This window comes from Anthonomus grandis, chromosome 15, assembly GCF_022605725.1.
Source record: "Anthonomus grandis grandis chromosome 15, icAntGran1.3, whole genome shotgun sequence".
NCBI classification, from domain to species: domain Eukaryota; kingdom Metazoa; phylum Arthropoda; class Insecta; order Coleoptera; family Curculionidae; genus Anthonomus; species Anthonomus grandis.
Window position 1 is genome coordinate 17,237,392 of NC_065560.1, and position 20,380 is coordinate 17,257,771.

The 20,380-nt window shown below is 33.3% G+C and overlaps 1 protein-coding gene across 1 annotated transcript; it reads right to left on the reverse strand.

Moving 5' to 3' along the window:
• Positions 1–2,083: 2,083 nt before the first annotated feature.
• LOC126745315 (uncharacterized) lies at positions 2,084–10,033 on the reverse strand. Its single transcript, XM_050453086.1, has 4 exons — positions 9,790–10,033; positions 9,306–9,553; positions 8,633–9,250; positions 2,084–2,174 (listed from the first exon to the last, which is right to left on the reverse strand). Exons 1-4 carry the CDS (start codon positions 10,031–10,033, stop codon positions 2,154–2,156), a joined length of 1,131 nt encoding a protein of 376 aa, XP_050309043.1. The 3' UTR covers positions 2,084–2,153.
• Between the last annotated feature and the right edge of the window lie 10,347 nt (positions 10,034–20,380).

Genomic DNA, 20,380 nt, shown 5'->3' on the forward strand with positions numbered 1-20,380 from the left:
ATTTGACTGGAAAATGTAAAAAATACGATCTTCTTTCTTCACATTTCTTCAAACAAAAACATTTTGGTGAGTTTCCAAGTAGTAGTACCTAAGACACTACAGCTCGCGACAGTGAGAAATTTCACGAAGATCTGAGAGACAGTAACCTGTACGGGGATTCAAAAATTACGATTCGACACGATTACTCGATATGACTGATTCTAAATAATATTTTCAATCGTGAGTGTCTTGTGGATTGTCTAGTTTTTAACGATTTGTCGACGACACAGACGATATAGCTTCTTCCTTATTTAATACGTGCATGATGAGTCAGATCCTTTTTTAAACGTATTTGTTTCATTGATTGTTTACCAATAGTCGTATCAAGTTTTTATTAGTATATCATGAAGCTTTCTTAAACACAATAACTAATAGATCTAATTCGACCCTATTTTCCACAACCTTCTGTTAATAATAGAGGCGGAGGAAGTAGAGTTACCACTGAATAAGCAGTTTGAGTATGTCAAGATTTTATGTCACAGATTGTTACCAAAAGAGCATTGGACAAGATTCTAAATTTGGAATTAGCGAAACTACTGCAAGTTGAATACATAAAATTACTGAAATTATTGATAATCACCTTGCTCACCGATTTATTAATTTTCCAAATATAAGAGATGAGAGACAAATTAATAAATTAACATTTATGGAGAGATCCAATTTCCCTGGTGTATAGGTCCTATTGATTGTACCCATGTTTCCATATTAAAATAAAAGTGGATAAACACAACAAGTTTTTGTAATTTTTCATAAATTCAAACACGGAGGCCAAAAAAATAACAAAATAAATGAAAATTTTTAGTGTTTATCAATACAAAAGACAATTGACGTTTCCATTCCATCTGTCATATTAGGGAGTTTGGAAGAAAAATATTCTTCAATCCCAATAAAAAAGTCATAACTACTCGTAATGATTTGATAAACATTTTATTTAGCGAAAATTAGCAGCGTTCAATGGTGTTTATCACAAATATCAAGTTTCCCTCTGAGACGCCACTTAAATTGAATCTAATTAAGTAAAAATTAGGATTATCTACATATGCTAATAGCTACTAAAGTTTTTTTTAATTTAAACACCCTGTAGCAAAAGAATAAAGCTACTGCGAATATATTCATACGAAGTTTTATTTATAAAATGACCGAAAAAAAAGTGAGTTTAAGTTAAATTTTTCTAGTCCAAAAGTCAAATACAAGCAAGATACGGCCATAGATTTAGCATGTATTGTTTTAATAACAAAATTTGGTATAGGTTTTGGCTTGTATATTGCAAATCCTAAAATTAATCTTATTTAAAATTATGTCATAGAGAGCGCCACTAGCAACATTTTGATTTTTTTTTAATTGCGTAAGTTTCTTAGGCTAGGCATAGTTGTGTAAACAGTTTTAATTAAAAAATGTATAAAAAAAATCAAATCTTCAAAAATCTCACTTCAACTGAATAATACAAATATTTGTCAGTAAATGATCAATATAACCTCCATACATTTTAAAATTCTTTTACTGAAAGATCGTCGAATCTTAGAAAATAATTGCTCATTTTGAAATAACTCAGCAGCAGGTAATATTTAATATTTTTACCAATAATTTCATGTATATGTATACCCTATATGTTAAAATCCAGTGGGAAGTCTTGACTCCATGCGGGCCAAGATCATTCAACTTCCACGTCACATATGCAATAAGTAATAATAAATAACAATGACCGACAGAACTAACAATAAGAATGCAATGAAAGGTAATAGATCATGTTACTAATTTTTTTTTTTTTAATTTTTCTTAACCATTCAGCAAAGTAACTGACAAGAACATAAGCCCTAATAGTAACAATGACATTAATAATAATTCATCATGTCAGGCACCGCCTACTTAACAAATATTTTAGCCTAAATATTATAAACAAAGGTTTTAAGAAAACAAACAGTATATTTATTCCGCCTTTTTAATAAAATAAATCGCCTGATAATCGCAAAAAAATTACCCGAGTACACGCTTATTCAATGCTGTCGATATGACTGACTCCTCTTCGCCCCGCCCGGTCGGTTCCCTGTCTTCGCGTTGCTACCGATTCCATTCGCCAGATGTCGCCATGTCGCCAGTGGTGGAGTCAGGGAAAATCATTGTAACAGTCGACCATTCTGAAAAACATTAATGTCCTCATTAATAAAATCACCAAAAACGAGATCAACTTTCAAACAAGTCAATTAAGTCTTGTCTGTCAGTGATTTCGCCTTCACTATCACTCTCGCCAGAATGTTCTTCACCCCCAGCAGTGCTATGATAACGCCGTAAGGAATCAATAGCCACCACCGCCTTAAACGCCTTATAACCCCTAACGCCCTTGGCAAAAGTGATCACATATCCGTCATGAGGTAACACCTTAATCACCTTATAGGGACCATCATACTTGTTAATCATTTTACGATTATTACCCTTTTCACCTGAACAAGTTCCTGCTTTTCTCCACAGGACCAAGTCCCCCTTTTTAAATACCTCGCCACGCCCTGTACCTAGGTTTTCGCCCTGAATTGCAAGTTTTCGCCTTTTGTCGTACAACGCAAGAAGAGCCCGCTCATTCGCCTCACGAATCTCACCATCAGCTCCAAGTGTGATAGACGTCCTAACGCCACTTGACAGATCCGCATTCACCCCACTGCCATGTGAAAACATCAACTGAGCAGGAGAAAAGCCCGTACTTTGATTAGCTACATGATTAAGACCTCATATTATGTCAGACAATTTTCCATCTCAAGAAATTTCCGACTCAGCCGATGCCTCAATTGCATTAAGTAGAGTGCGATTCTGCCTCTCCACCTGACCATTCGCCCTCGGGGTAGCAATAGCATTTAACACGTGTTTTACCCCTTTTTCCGCCATAAATTCGCGAAACGTCTTACTATCAAACGCCAGACCACGGTCAGAAATTATACGCCTAGGGTACCCAAATTTGCCAAAGATCTCCCTAAGCTTCAGAATCGCCTCTGAAGATCTCAAACTCCTGGTAGGTTTCGCCGAAGTAAACTTAGTAAATGCATCAACCACCATGAGCACATACTGATTACCTCTTTTACTTCTGGCAAAAGATCCAACATGGTCTATATGCACCGTATGAAAAGGTATCGCCACCTTCTTAATAGAATGCAACCGTAGCCGATCGATAGTTCTAGCCATGACACTGGTTTCGTGGCGTCAAAATTGAAGCTGAGATTTGGTGGCGCACGCCGTAGTGGAACGACTAAGTGGAGATACCGCGGGACCTAATATTTTACATTTTACAAGATAATATATTTTTTTTATTATTACATATTTTTAGGTATATGATAAATGTTTTAAATATTTATTATTATTTATTTTATTGGAAAAATATACATAAACGGTGTTTCAACTTCGTCTATCCTCATATTACGAAAATGGATAATTTACCCCAAAGTTGCACATTATTTACTTATAAAAGAATATGCCATATAAAAATATATATATATATATTTTATGTGGTTTTGAAGATTATTGAAAAAAAAAACAAATTTTCGAAAACTTATTCTTGACACTTTTGTGGGTTATCTTGGTTGCTATGGGAAAGTTTTTGCATTGCTGTATTACTTGTTCGTAAAAATGTTAATGCCGAAAACAAAATTAGGTAGGTACCTACGCCAAATTTTTGTTGCTTATTTAAAAAATCAAAAATTTGAATGATTCCGATTATAATAAAAAAAAACCAAAAAAAATATTAAAAATCCATTTTAATTTTTTCTGAGCTTAAACAGTAGCACAGTAATGAGAAATGTGCACAGCTCTATCTCCCACAAGATACATACATACATATTATTATGAAAATGTAAACACCTTAATTATTTTCCTAATTTTTGTACTATTTTTATTAGTATTCTGCAGTTAAAGTTGATTCGTAGGGTTTATTTAGGGTTCTACTTACGTTTGGTTTATTATTTTTATCTATAGTGTTTGGTTTTTAAGTAATTCATCTTGTTCGAGAAGAATTACTTAGAGAAGAAAACTGCAAACTATATGGTCAAGGAATATTTCCAGCCAAGACGTTATCTACGCAGAAGAAATCTACTGTTTTGGTTCGAATGGTAAATTTAAAAGGATATGATCAACACCTAAAACAAGAAGAGAACATTGGCGTAGGCTCTGAAGTAGTGGCAGTCATGAAAAATGCTGATAGAAGTCGTTATTCAAACAGACCTTTTCCTGTATGTTTACAAAACCTATTTGAAGAATCTTCTGCCAATTTAACCATGGACCAGTGTAGAAAATTGCGTCGTCTTCTCGAAAAAAATCAAGATGTGCTTTCCATGCGCGATAATGGCCTGTGAAGAACTGATTTGGTGCAGCATCGAATTAACACTGGAGACAATGCTCCGATTAAACAAGCACCTCGAAGAATTCCGATAGCTAAACAAAGAGAAGTTTCCTCAATGCTTCAGGAAATGAGGACACAAGGAGTGATAGAATCTTCTCAGAGTCCTTGGAGATCTCCAGTTGTGCTAGTGAAGAAAAAGGATGGAATCACTAAATTTTGTATAGACTATCGGCGACTGAATGACATTACCAAGAAAGACAGTTATCCCCTACCAAGAATTGACGACACCCTGGACACGCTATCAGGTTCACAATGGTTCTCAACACTCGATCTAAAGAGTGGATACTGGCAGGTAAAGATGCACCCAGAAGATAAGGAAAAGACCGCATTCTCGACTGGAACAGGACTTTGGCAGTTTACAGTAATGCCCTTTGGACTCTGCAATGCTCCAGCTACCTTTGAGAGACTTATGGAAACAGTTTTACGTGGAATGACTTGGGAATCATGTTTAGTTTATCTGGATGACGTCATCATACTGGGAAAAACATTTGAAGATCATTTAAAGAATATTCAAAAGGTATTTGTTAAACTGCGAGAGGCCAACCTGAAGCTAAGTCCTAAAAAATGTTGCTTATTTCAAAAAGAAGTTCGATACCTTGGCCATGTAATATCAGAAAAAGGTGTCAAGACTGATCCAGATAAAGTAGAGGCAATCGAAAATTGGTCACGACCCACTGAAAAACACCAGTTAAGAAGCTTTCTGGGCGTTAGTACCTATTACAGAAGATTTGTAAGAAATTTTGCTAATCTTGCAAAGCCTCTACATAAGCTCACGGAAAACAAAATGGTATTTAGTTGGTCAACAGACTATGAAGAAGCATTTCAACGGTTAAAAAGAGCACTATGCACATCTCCAATTTTAACATTCCCGATTCCTGGACAAACTTTTATTTTGGATACCGATGCAAGTAATGTTGGAATTGGGGCCGTTCAATCACAAAAATATGAAGATGGCGAGCAAGTGATGGCTTATTTCAGTAAAACGTTATCAAAACCAGAAAAAAACTATTGTGTCACCAGACGAGAGCTATTGGCAGCAGTAAAAGCTATTGAACATTTCCATAAATATTCGTATGGTCAACGAATTATCCTTAGAACCGACCATGCTTCGTTGAAATGGCTGTTTCAGTTTAAAAACCCCGAAGGACAAATAGCAAGGTGGCTTGAACGATTACAAGAGTATGACTTTACAATAGAACATAGGAAAGGCGAATATCACCAAAATGCCGATGCTTTATCGAGAAGACCCTTTATTGAAACATGTCAACATTGTTTTAAAAAGGAATCAAAACAGCATCCAGAGATATTTACTTGTAATCGTATTGGCCTTCACAGTTCTAAAGAGTGGGATGTAGCTAGTTTAATCCAAGATCAAAGTGATGACCCAGTATTGGGTCTTATTTACGAACTGAAATCTCGAGAAATTTCAAAACCAGAATGGAAAGACATTTCTGACAAATCTCCAGAACTAAAAGCTTATTGGTCTCAATGAAATCCATAAGTTATAAAAGATGGATTATTAAAAAGAGTCTGGGAGAGCGTAGATGGAAAAGAAAAGACATATCTGACAGTCCTTCCTCGAAAACGGATTCCGAAAGTTCTTGAAGCTGTTCATGGCGGTGTCGGCGGAGGACATTTTGGAGTTAGTAAGACCTTGGCAAAAGTGAGAGAACGGTTTTAACCGCACATTTGAAACCTATTTGAGGACGGTGGTAAACTCTAAGCAAACCGACTGGGATACCTGTATACAACCATTCCTATTGGCATATCGTTCTTCTATCCACAAGTCAACTGGAAAAAGCCTGGCAAAACTTGTCTACGGTGATGAACTTCGTTTACCTTTGGACATTATTACTGGAAGACCCCATAAGTCTAAAACCCTTGAGGAGTACGTCAACCATTTACAAGAGCGTTTACAAATTGTTTACGAATAACTACGGGATAAACTTCATCTAGAAAGTAACAGAATGAAATCACGTTATGACATAAAGGCAAATTCTACCGGTTTTAATCCTGGGGATAAAGTCTGGTTATACAATCCACGGAGGACGAAGGGCAAGTCACCAAAGCTTCAGAAGGATTGGGAAGGTCCATTCAATGTGGTCACCAGAATCAACGACGTGGTGTACCGTATCCAGCGACATCCGACAACGAAGATGAAAATTGTAAACATCGTCTGGTTAGCGCCCTATCATGACTCAGGTGGTCCTATGTTTGATCGGGACGATCAAACTTGAGAAGGGATCAGTATTATGCAAATGTAAATTATTTTCCTAATTTTTGTACTATTTTTATTAGTATTCTGTAGTTAAAGTTGATTCGTAGGACTTCTTTAGGGTTCTACTTACGTTTGGTTTATTATTTTTATCTATAGTGTTTAGTTTTTAAGTAATTCATCTTGTTCGAGAGCCCCATTTTGGCCCCAATTTAGGTTATTTAGGTTGTATTATTGTAAATCCCTGTAGTTCTAATTTTCTAGAATTTGTATACTTGCTTGCTTTGACTGTCAGCATTCTCCTAAAATTATTGGTCTCTTTCGGCAAAAACAATGAAGATAATTCCAAATATTTCAAAACTGTTCCATCGGGTTTTAAAAAGGACGCGCTTCGTGACAATTCATTCAGTTTTAATTATTTAGTCAGTTTTTACCTTGGAAACAATTAAACGACAGTCAAGGCGAGTTAGGTTAGTGTTTTTTGACGTTGACAATAAAAGTGTGTTCCCGAATTTCGTTACAATATTAATATTATTTTTAATTGTTTTAGAATATTTACTTTAAATGGTTCGATAAGGTTAAAAGGTTGGATAAGGTTTAAAATTTTAAATGCGTAATCTTACTACTCGTATAAACTACAATAATAACTGCAGTAAAATATTATTTCGAATCAACGCAAAATTTTTGCCATCGCGATGCGGTCGTCGCCTCGCGTGATTTCGGCTTCTGTTGTGAGGTATCGATAGAAGCGGGGATAAGTATTCAGGCTAGAACTATCGATCGGCTACGATGCAACTCGCCAACCGCCTTACCATGTGCACCTTTGCCATAAGCACAATTTAAACACGCCATTATGTATTTCCTAACAAATCGCCTCGTTTTAGGAAACCAATAAGTCGCCTTTAATAAACTTAAACACCTATCAACGCCCGGATGACTAATGTCATCATGATGCTTACGAACCAAGCTCAATTTCGCCATAGCTGGAACGTAAAGCCTATCACCCAATAAAGTTTTTCGACACAAGCGCCCATTGATCATCTTATAAACCGCCCTTACGCCCTTATCAGCAGTTCCTTCTACAAGAGCATTCACCAAATTCTGCGCCTTTTCATCTTGTAGTTGAACTGTCAAAAACCATCATCCTCCTGCAAAGTTACCATACATACATTCATTACGGGGTTTCGACTAAATGCATCTACATGCTGCATTCTAGCACCTGGTCTGTATTCAACCGCAATATCATACTCTTGCAACAACATCTACCACCTCGCCACTCGTGGAAGTAAAGCCTTTTTCGCTATAGTCGCCCTTACAGCAGCACAATCGGTCACATCCACAAAATGTATGCCCACCAAATACACCCTAAAGCGTTTAATAGACTCAACTATCACCAGAGTCTCAAGCTCATAGCTATGCCAAGATTGCTCCGCCCCAGTAGTCGCCCTACTGTAATAAGCAACTGGTTGCCAAAGTTCACTCGCCTGTTTCTGCATCAGAATGCAGAAACAGTTTACTAGCATCAGTATGCACCTGAGTCTCCGCCCTGCTATCATACAATGCCAAAATAGGTCTTTCGACAAGTAACGCCTTTAACTTATCAAATGCTTCTTGATGCTCTTTCGTCCAACGCCAAATGACATATTTCTTAGTTAAATCTGTCAAAGGCCTTGCAATCAATGCAAAGTCCTTAACAAATTTACGAAAATAACTTGCCAATCCAATAAATTGCCTAACGCCATGAACATTTGTAGGAATAGGAAAAGATTGAACCGCCATAATCTTCCTCTCACCAGGTCGAATTTCAGAGCCACTTACTTCATGACCCAAGTACTCCAAAGAAGTCGCCAAAAATGAACATTTCGCCAAGTTCAGTTTAAGCCCCGCCTGAGCTACTAACCCCAGAACTTTTTCAATTGACACATTTCAATCTCACTGATATCGCCTACTTTTATACTACTTAAATCAAGTTCACGCGCCACAGTTCGAATATTACTCACCCGACTTTGCTTCATTAAAAGAGTAGGACCAACCATTGTCGCCCTGGCTATCACCTGTCCAGTCGCCCATTTCACCGCACATGTACCCACATTGCTGACCCTCACTACGCCTGAGGTACCGCCATCAAGCATGTGGTTACCAGTCGCCACAATCGCACCACCATTTTCGTAGCGCCTTGCTGGTATCCAACACCTCTCGCCCATATGTGCACCTTCAACCACCACCAGTATATCAGCAGACTCGCCTGGCTGGACAACCAAATCCTGGAGCGCCAACACCCTTTTGGTTATCTTAGCTATCAGATCATCATCAACCAGAGTGATTCTGCTAATAAACTCCTGTACAGTCTCGATGCGAGAGAGGACCGCCTTGCCCCCCTGTACGGTCAACTGCACATCTGGTATGGCTAACGCCGGTTGCCCTAAAAGTAAATCAGCGCCAGATAAATCACAATCTGCAATTAGGGCTTTCACCACCAACTCTACGCCATCTATCACCACAGGAATCACCACCTCGCCCTTCACTGTAACGCCGCCAGCAAAACCCTTAAGGGTTACCAAGGTGGGGGTAATCGCCAAATCACCCAAAGTGTCTGGAATATCCCGCCTAATAATGTTCTGTGGGAATCGCCTTCTTTTTATATGCATTGTCCACTTTCTCAACCAACCTTACCTGGAACTTCTTTGGTCCCGCCTTGTTGACCTGCGTTCCTGAAGCTCCCACCCGATTCGCCCCGTCTTTCCTGGGACAATGGTACTTGTCTTGCCCAACGCCACTGCAGACATGACACCTCTCCGCCTTAGGTTTGGGGCAATTCTTGCTCAGGTGAGTTCCAAACTCCTGGCAATTATAGCACCTAATCGCCGTAGATGCCGCCCTAGCCGCCTGCCTGACCACCTTACTGGACTCCCCCTGACGGTCTGAATTTCGCCTCTCCAGATCCGCCACGCCCGTTGTTGACATACTAGCATCATAGCTGTCAACAGAACAAAGGAACCCAGTATACAGTTGATTTGCAGACGAACACTTGTACGCCCTAGCATTCGCCTGCAAGGCCCGAGGTAATCAATCAGGCAGGATAACGCCTTGCTGCCTGTGATTTCGCACCTATCAATCAGCGCCATTTTGACATGATAGTAACGAGTCATTGTCTCACCCTCGACAAAAACTCGCCCCATCATCTCCCTCAAGAGCCGAGCAAAATCATGCTCCCTTGGGAAAGCCTGGATCAGTTTCGCCTTCCACTCTTCCCATGTGAGGTCGAACTGATCAAGCCTATTGTGCCACGCCCTGGCACCGCCCTGCAATTTCGCCTGCATGAAATAGGCCCTCTCATAATCCGACCACCTTGCCGCTTTTCCGACGTATAATCCGCTCTCGTGATTGGTCACTTTTTGCATCTTAGAAAAGTACTTAAAAAAAAAACCTCACATCAGAATGAGTTGAAAATTGGTCAAAGTGTTTCTTATTCGATTCCGCTCAGATCCACTATTTTGTTTGGCGATCCGTTATAATTTACATTTTGTGATTTGCTATTATTGGCTTCCCTCGTCAGCTGTTCAGGCTGGCTTGAATCTTGGTCGGGCGTTCACGTCGTTGCCAGTTTTACCGATGGTATTTTATTTACAGTTTATTAAATTTTAAGATAACCAGATCGAATATCACAAAACAAAATAGTGAATCTGTGCCGAATATATGCGAGAATCTGTGTGCCGAATTTCAGGCAAATCTGATAAAAAATTCTTTTAAATTGTACTTTTTTCCGATTTCCTTGCTTTATTGATTTTTCGAATAAAACTGTATTTAAAACGTTCAAGCAGTTTTTAAAGGATGGCGCCACATGCAGATCCGAACAAAGTCAGGTTAGTTTGCTTTGTTTTGTTTATTTTGGATCTTATCATCTTATCCAATTGCAATTTCTAAACTTTGCTAAAATGTCAATGTTATTTTATTATAAAACCTATCCAATTGGGCAAAAATTGTGGGTTGCAACACTAATTGTGAATTTTCATGGAAAATATAGATTAACACTTGTTTATTTAGCAAATTTCGAAATTTGTTATTTGTGAGAAACTGGTGCAAGAATCAAAGTATCTGGAGAAAAATACAAAACAAATATGTGTGAACTTTAATGATGTTATTGATAGTGTCTTCTTCATGCCATACCAAGCAAAATTTTGACTTGAGCAAGTTCAGATAGGTTAATCTCTGAGAGTATTATTATGAAAATGTAGTGTAGTATAAGTAAGTGTAAAACATGTGTATGAGTAAATTAATAATAAGCTGTATATTTCTTTAATATTAGTATTACTAATTAGTATTACAAGCCTAAGTTGCTTATTCTTCTCAGTAACTTGTTTATTTGTAATTAATTAGGAGGGTTATATAATGTGAAATAATTTTGAAAATTGGTAAATAGACATTATTTATTTAGTACCCTTGTTCTTTTAATCACTACTTAATTTACAATTACATGCCCATTTTTAAAAAGCAAGGGTTCATTACATACATGTATATGTTAGTATTAAACAAAAAAATGTAACTATCAAATTAGTTAGGCACATAAATTAGAACTTTTAAATAGCTTAGTTCATATTTTTGATAATCAAATATAATTTTTTTTGAGATTCATATTCCTTTTCTCATTAAGATTAGAAAGTAAGCTCGAGTAGCCAAAGAACAAAAACACTATATCAAAAGATAATAAATAGTTATCAGTAAAGCTAGTAATTGCCAAATATTTTTTAAAAATTTAGTGCCATTACAATTAAGGTACTTTTAATTACACTGTGGACATGCACCTCTATATATTGGCCAATTATTCTCTTTTATAATTAAAATTTTAAAATTAGTCTTACTTTGGTCTTGCCTTGTTTTAACCTTTTGGTTCTCAAAATGCACTCTATTTTCATGAAATTAACATTTGAAGCATTATTTTTCAAGCGCATACAGGTACTGCATACCTAGGTACTAATATTTATATAGCTTTTCTATTTTGTTAAAATTCGATGTAAATTACTTTATATTTCTGTTTAAATATTAAATAAATAAATAAATGTTATTTGTCAAAATTTGTTTTTTTCATAATTTTAGTAATAATAGTTTCCCTCAATTTTTCTTATATTACATTTGAAATACTTGTATAAAATATGTTTATGAAATGAACAGGAGAAATTGGAAAAAAATAAAGGCAACACTTATTAATACCTACATTGCTTTATCCAAACAAATGATATTAGGTATGGAGATTTCTTATCTAAATGCCCATTTTTAAACATACATATATTTAATTGTAACAGCTGTATTTTTGGAGTTTAATTATTTTTTTCAAATGATACCCTTATAGGAACAATTCCTTTTTTTTAATCATTTAAAAATATCTTAAATGGACAGAAGAACATAGAAAGAAAATAATTTAGTCAGTTACAAGGAAATTCCTCTATATTTTCTTATTATTTGTGATACTCTTATAGAGTACCTTTTATGCAATGATGACTTATTTATTTTTAATTTTAATGATTTCTAAAAAGCAGAATGAAGACTTAAAATTTATTGTGAGAAGCTGTTTTTTTAACTCTTTTTTTTGCAACTTTTTTCCTGTTTAAATATTTTAAATCTAATTAATCATATTTCAAAATAATCAAACAAAAATGTAATCAGATTTAATTCAGTCAATCATAAACAAAATTAAAACTTTTAATAAAAAATTACCAATAAATAAATGTTTTATTAACTAGGAAGCCAACTTCTATTCTTTATTTGTTTAAAATCAATTTAAGCTTTACAAAAAAGTCTTGTATAGAAAAAAAAGTTAAAAAAAAATAAATTATAAGAAAAACAATTTTAATTTTTTTGGGAGTAAAACAATGTTGGATTTAAAATAAACCCAGAAAAGATTGAGAATTGATAAAAATATTTCAGTTTTAAATTTGCACAAGTAATTTTTAATTTTTCGTTGTGATTTATGGTTTAATTCCAATTATGAATTTTTCAATGGTAAGGTTTTTATATCAAAAAAAATCATATATACATATGATAAATAAATATATATATACAGGGTGTCTCACGACGAATAGACGCGATCGATATCTCGGAAACTATTTTTTTTTTAATTTTGAAAACTTGGCAACATGGCACAGTCAATGGGGGCTACACAACTAAAATATTTTGACAGTTGTGACGTTTCCGGTTATACCGGAAGTAGGTGTCAACTTCGTTATTTTAAATGGAACACCCTGTATATTTTTACATTTTTGGTTTTTACGTGAAATTCTAAGTATATTTTGTGTATAATGTCCTATACCTAAGTGTAACCGTTTTTGACATATTTTAAATTTCATGTGAAAAACTATATTTATAAGCCCTAACATAATTACCGATTACTCCCTTTTAGTAGCCTTTATTTATTGGTTAGTTTTGGTTTTATTTTAGAGGAAGGACCACTTTAAAAGACTATTTTAATATTTGGCTAAAAAAGAGATACAGGGGGGTCAAAAACTAGCATTAAAAATTAAAATGAAAAAATCATTAAAAGTCAATTTTTTTAAATGGAAACCTTCTATTTTTATAATTTTTTCATAAAGATAATTAAAAATAAGATTAACTTTGTATAAGGTTATCTAGTCCAAAAATTGATAGTTTCCGAAATATTGGCAGTTTAAATTTGGCCTAATATTAAAAGCCGTATAATAGTAACACGGCTCAAGGATTGTTGATTAGTTGGGCATGACGGTTGTCATAGTAACCGCTAGAAGCGGCAGTAAGACAATGGATATATGCATTAAATTTATAAGTTACTTGCTATTTAAGTTTTCTTCGTAAAAGTGTAATTTAATTAAAAAGTGTACATTTCTGTTATAATCCATTATCTTACTGCCGCTTCTAGCGGTTACTATGACAACCGTCATGCCCAACTAATCAACAATCCTTGAGCCGTGTTACTATTATACGGCTTTTAATATTAGGCCAAATTTAAACTGCCAATATTTCGGAAACTATCAATTTTTGGACTAGATAACCTTATACAAAATTAACCTTATTTTTAATTATCTTTATGAAAAAATTATAAAAATAGGGGGTTTCCATTTAAAAAAATTGACTTTTAATGATTTTTTTATTTTAATTTTTAATGCTAGTTTTTGACCCCCCTGTATCTTTTTTTTAGCCAAATATTAAAATAGTCTTTTAAAGTGGTCTTTCCTCTAAAATAAAACCAAAACTAACCAATAAATAAAGGCTACTAAAAGGGAGTTATCGGTAATTATGTTAGGGCTTATAAACATAGTTTTTCACATGAAATTTAAAATATGTCAAAAACGGTTACACTTAGGTATAGGACATTATACACAAAATATACTTAGAATTTCACGTAAAAACCAAAAATGTAAAAATATACAGGGTGTTCCATTTAAAATAACGAAGTTGACACCTACTTCCGGTATAACCGGAAACGTCACAACTGTCAAAATATTTTAGTTGTGTAGCCTTCATCGACTGTGCCATGTTGCCAAGTTTTCAAAATTTTTGAAAAATTAGTTTCCGAGATATCGATCGCGTCTATTCGTCGTGAGACACCCTGTATATATATGTTGGAGAGTCATTTTTTTTTTCAGAATTATTTTCTAAAATCTTAAATCTGATACCTTATTTTAAAGGTAATTGAATTCTCTTTTAACGCATGTTTTTTTTAATTGTATGCATTAATTAAAAAAAAAAGGAAAAAAGAAAAATTAAAAAACGATTTTTCTTTATTAAACGATTCATTGCTTCTTGAAAAGATATTAAAACTCGTTAATTTTTTTTTATCAGAGAAGTCTTTTGTGCTTTATTTTAAAAATAAATTAAGACAATTTCCTTGGAAAAGGTAAATAGCCAATGGCCAAAGCTATATGACAAATTATAACATTGTTTAATTGCATGCAGACCATGTCATAGGTACATTTACAAAAAAAGCAATGGCTTGCAAAAATACCGCATTATTTTTTATATGATATGGTATATTATTTGCAACACGATAAATTTACTAGTTTATTATTAGGTGCTTATTTGTAATATTCGAGAATTTTTTTTTTGTATTACTGTTGAAGCGATCTCAAATTAAATTATGTAGGAAAGGTACCTACGAAGCTAAGCACGATTATCATGTAGGTTAAAAAAGCGACCATGAAAAAGTGTGACTTTCTTTTAAAAGGCGTAGTATTTTAAAATCTTTTTTTTTAAACCTGTAGAAAGTAAAAGTAAAGTATTTAAAAAAATTATGAATTTTTCCGTAAATATTCGAAAATTAAATTAAAATCTTTAAATTTTATTTTGATAAGCATCAAATAACGCAACTTTGATATGACCTAACTAAACCTCTAACTTTTGAGTCTTAAAATCACAGCACTATACGAATATTTTCTTCAAAAACATTTTGTAGTAAAATTATCGCAGCGACTTCAATAAAATAACAGCCATTCAAATAAAACTATAACAAGGTTGTGTTATTTTATGCTGATAAGTCGGAAAATAAAAGAAACTTCGTAGGGTCAAATAATCCCCATGAATAGGTGTGTAATTTATTGTGTGTTTAATTATTTTGTTCTACGGCTTTAAATAATATCAGAAAAAAGCGAATGAAAAAAACATATAAAAAAGAGAAACTTTTTTGGCTCAATTGTGTTAAATAAAAATAGTAAAAAATATATTACTTTTATTAAATTAAATTGTTATTGCTGTTGTACTGATTTCCTGATTTCTGTCACCAAAAATAAGCTTAACATAAGATGAGCAAAGACAAATAAGTGTGGTCCTTTTATGAATGGAAAACACCAAAATATTCCTAATTTTAGAAAGTATTCGCAATTTAATCATATCTGTCCTGATTCCACCCTGTATAGAACATATAAACCTTTCACAATTTTTGGGTTCAACAAATCAATATTCAAATATTTTTCTTATTGACTACTAATACAAAAACAAAAATATTTTAATTTTTCAAACAGCTTATAGTCTATTTATACCCTTCAAAACAACACGGTTCTGTACAAACCAAAAATAAAGGCAAATAATGAAATAAATATAGTTCCCAGAATTTTATTTCCGTCTGGTCACCCGCCGCCGCCTCCCCTCTTCACACAGCTTACAGTGGCGCTACAGCCAACGGTGGACTTTTACGAAACTAACGATTTATAAATAACATGTTACTTGCGTCATCTGTCGGAAAATTTTAAAAGTTGGAAGTCTAATATGGCGGCCGACTACGCCCCCTTTTAAGCGGCTATAAGCGTCTTTAAGACATTTCATTCGAGCGATCAAGTCATGACGTCACCGTATAAGGCGCTTTAAGTGTTTATTAGTTGTTTTGTAGTGTTATATGTCAATGTCAAAAGAAAGCTATACAAACAATAAATATTGATATCAACTTTTTGATGTTTTTTTTGAGTTGAGAGTTTTTTTAGAGCATTATATTTCTTAGTATTAGTTTTAATTTATTTAATATTTATGTATATGAAACAGTTAAGACATCCAATCCAAATAAAAATGCAGAAAAGAATTAATTATCAAAAGAGCGAATAGATTTGCAAAAAATACAGTGAAGAACGTAAAGGTGAGGATGCATGGATATTTTTTTAAATTGATTTTTAATTATTTGTGTTTATTTCTGTGGAATAAACTATGATTGAGGTTATGTTTACGCCAGTAACTTTTTTGTTTATTATATTTTCTCTTGAGCAAATCTTGTCTTCCCTTTATAAACGTTTTTAGGGCCAAATTAATTTGTATTTTGTTACGACCTAGATCTGATCCAAAAAATGTATGAGATCGGGTTTAGACTCAAAACACTTTGGAAACTTAGACAAATCGGTGTTTTCATGGTTTAGGTCAGTCTTCAAAACGCATGCAATACCGATGAAAGGTACAGCTAATATTTACTAGTATTTAAAATCTGACAGCTGTTAGACATGACGTCATTCGATCGCAACCATGTGATGACGTAACGCTTAAGATATCGTAAGACAACCTAGTAAGGCGCTTAATCGCTAAAATATGGCCGTTGATTGAATATTTGGGAAGATACGCAATCCTGTGTTAAAAAGTGTACCCGGTCGACTATCGGATTGCCGTTCAGTTTCGTGCATCGTGTGGTGCTGCCGCGAAGCGTCAAATCTAGGAACGATTTATTTTAGCTGCGTGGACTTGGCCTTTGGCTTCTTTGAGTCAGGTTTTCAACAACGCTGGAATTTCCGGTTACGCGGCCGTGTTGGATATTTTTTTAAGATATGGGATGATGCTGCCAACTATGTTTTTATTTTTTTTTTTGAACATACAACACGGTGTCATTTATGTGGTGGTCAAGTGATAAGTGATATACTTAAGGGTGGAGGCATATTGAAATTTCTTAAAAGTTAAATTTTATAAACAAATAATTACTTACCAAAATATGTTTTTGAGACAAAAATTAATACATAAATATATATAAAAAGGTATTTTTACAAAATTACCAACAAAGTTTAATACAAGTTATAATTCCAACAAACATTATGTTTCCTCCATTTTGTGTTCAAGAGGGTCAAGTTTTTAAATAAAAAGCCCATTGCACTTAATTAACTAAAAACTAATATACAAAAAATATATGGAACAAATTTTAAGATATAAGTAGGTTTCACGTAAATATTATAAAGAATAATTGAAATAATTCATAAGACTTAATACCGATGGTAATATAACTTCTTGATCAATAATTTTTTGTAAAAAGTAACCCATTTTATCATGTGATTCAATATCTAAAAAATCGTGTAGCGTAGTGAGATCTGTAAAGTAAGGGGTTGTGATATATAATGTTGTTGTTGAGTGAGGATGTAAATAGAAATAGAAAATAGGCCACATTTTAAGTTTTAAGCGACACAGGAAAATTCTCAATTACCAGTTGTTACAACTATACTTAAAACTATAAAAAAAATACCTAGTAACAAAAAAAAAACATTTTGTTTAAAGACCCCGCATCACGGTTATACAGGACGTCAATAGAGGTGGTATAATTAGAGGAAAGTTGAGCAATATAGATAGTGTCCTTTTATAATAAAATCTAAATACTTTGTAAAATCTAAATTTGGCAAAATCATTTTATTTTTTTTCTGGCGTTATTTCAAAATATATGACAAAAGTATTTATTAAATGAATAAATTATTGTGACCACTTTTTCTCGCCTATACGATGACACCTTTAAATTTAAAATACGATGTTCTGTCTTTAAAGAGCCATCATCAACTTTGTTTTTCTTTGTCGGCGCTATATTGACCATTTGCAGTTTAACGACGCCGGAATCTTGGGGCGCCCGGCCGTTTTGTTATTTTTTTAAGACAAGGGCGATGATGATAACAGCGCTTTTATTTATTTTGTTATTGCCGATATTTAAATGCGCTGTGATCTCGCATAAATAACTAGATAAGTGTGATGGTCAAGTAATGTATTGGAAGGTGCTATCTCTTACAACTTAAATTTTATTAACAAATTATAAATTACTTACCAAAATCCTTTTTTGAGACAAAAATAAATAAATAAAAACAAACATTCAATAAGCTTTTATTTATTAATTAGAAAATTAACAAAAATATTAAATAAAGGTGATGATATAAGTAGGTTTCACGTAAATATAAAGAGTAAATTAAATAATTAAAGATTTAATATCTATATACGGTACTATAGTTTTTTAAAGTCAATAATTTTTTGCAAAAAGTAACCCGTAATGTGATTTTTGACAATACGGGTTTATGAAACCAGCCAATATCTCAAAAACTGTGTAGGGTAGTGAGATCTGTGAAGTACCCTTTTTTTTTGGACAAAATATTAAAAAATAGATACCTTTAACTGAAATTAATATAAACATAAAATCGCAAAATTTAAAAGGTTTTGAATAAGGGTGTAACAACACTATAAAATATAGAAAATAGGCCACATTTTAATTTGCAATACAGGCAAACACTTAATTACTAATTCTTAAAACTAGAAAAAGTTAATAAGAAAAAATACAAATATTTTGTTTAACAGTATGAAGGGTCTCATCGGGATTATACAGGATGTCCAAAATAAGGATGAGCAGTAAATGGTTTAATTAGGCGAAAGTTGCGCAATATAAATGCAATCTAAAAATTGGAAAAATGCCAAATACTTCCTAATATTCAGGAAAAAGGTAAAATTTGGCAAAATGGTTTTTATTTTTTTCTGGCGTTATTTGAAAATATAAAAAAAAATCATTTATACATTGTTGTAAACACTTTCTCTCATTTACAAGTTAACATCTTTAACTTTTAAATACGACGTTCCTTCTTTAGAGAGTCATAATCAACTTTGTTTCTTCTTGTCGACGCCATGTTGGCCACTTGCAATTTTGAATAATCCTTTTAATTACTTTTTCAACGAGGTAATTTCTAGTGAGTAGTTGGAATCATCCCTATTAAATATTATATACCTCTCTCTTTTTTAAATACAATTTCAAATTTCAAAAAATTCAAAACATACTTTATTCATAAATACATGGTACCTACTTGTTGGCATGGTACTTCTATGATATAAAATAGGCACATTAATCGACATATTACTAACACATAATTTAAAAACAATACACAATAGAGGGTTCAACATACTAGTATAAACACAAAATGTATTTTCAATTTCAAAGCAAGACGACTTAAAAAATTTTTAGAGTAACATCACAAATTCTAACCTTTACATCTTTACTAAAAACTAATTATATACTATTGGCCTATTCCTAACTATCTTGAAAAAACTCTAATGCTATAAAAATACTTGCTTTTAAGAAGTTTCGTTCAGGACTTTTAAAGCGAGGAGAACTTCTAGAGACTTTTATGACATTTGGAAAATGATTAAAAAATGTTATGCTCAAGTAAATAAGAGAATTCTTAGTTCACTTTTCGGGATGGGCATTGGAATATTGTATTTTTTTCTGATATTATAATGTTTTAAGGAGCCATTATTTTGAAGATACAATTTATATTTTTTGTATATTAGGCAAGCAGACTCAACAATAAACAAGCAACACAAGGAAAGTATTTTTAAATAGAGGTCTGCATGTCCTGTGGAGATTTATGACACATATATTTAATGGCTCGTTTTTTAAAAACAAACATCGAGTCAAAAAGCCGTTTACTAATGCAACTCCAAAATGTTATTCCATACTGTAGGTATTTTTGTATGAAAGTAAGTTCCAACTTTCAACAAAAAAAAAATAGACCGTTTTTGCACATATCAATCTCAGTTCATTTAAAACCACTCTAACAGCATAACATCGTCTAACCAGTTTTTGCCTCCTGACATATCTCCATAAAACTTAGGTTTATGATCGATAACAATTCCAAGAAATCTGTTAAAATTATTCACTTCCAATTCTTTGTTGTGAATCATGAACTGCTCTGAAAATAAAAACTTAACAATTTAGTCTTATCTATGTTTAAAGACAACAAATTAGCATCAAACCACTGTTTAATCATTAATAAATCTTTAGAAATTGTTCTTGTTAATGTGCTTTTATTATTGTCTGCCCATAAGATAGTGGTGTCATCTGCAAAAATAGTGAAGAATCCTCTTATCTGGAGAGACGTCAGGTCATTTATATACAATAGAAATAAAATAGGACCGAGAAACGAACCCTACTTACTACACAAAGTTCAGTCAAACTGCCATTTGGCCAAACAAACTTTTTTCTGTCTAACAAAACAAAATTTTAGCCATTCTAGAGCAACTCCCCT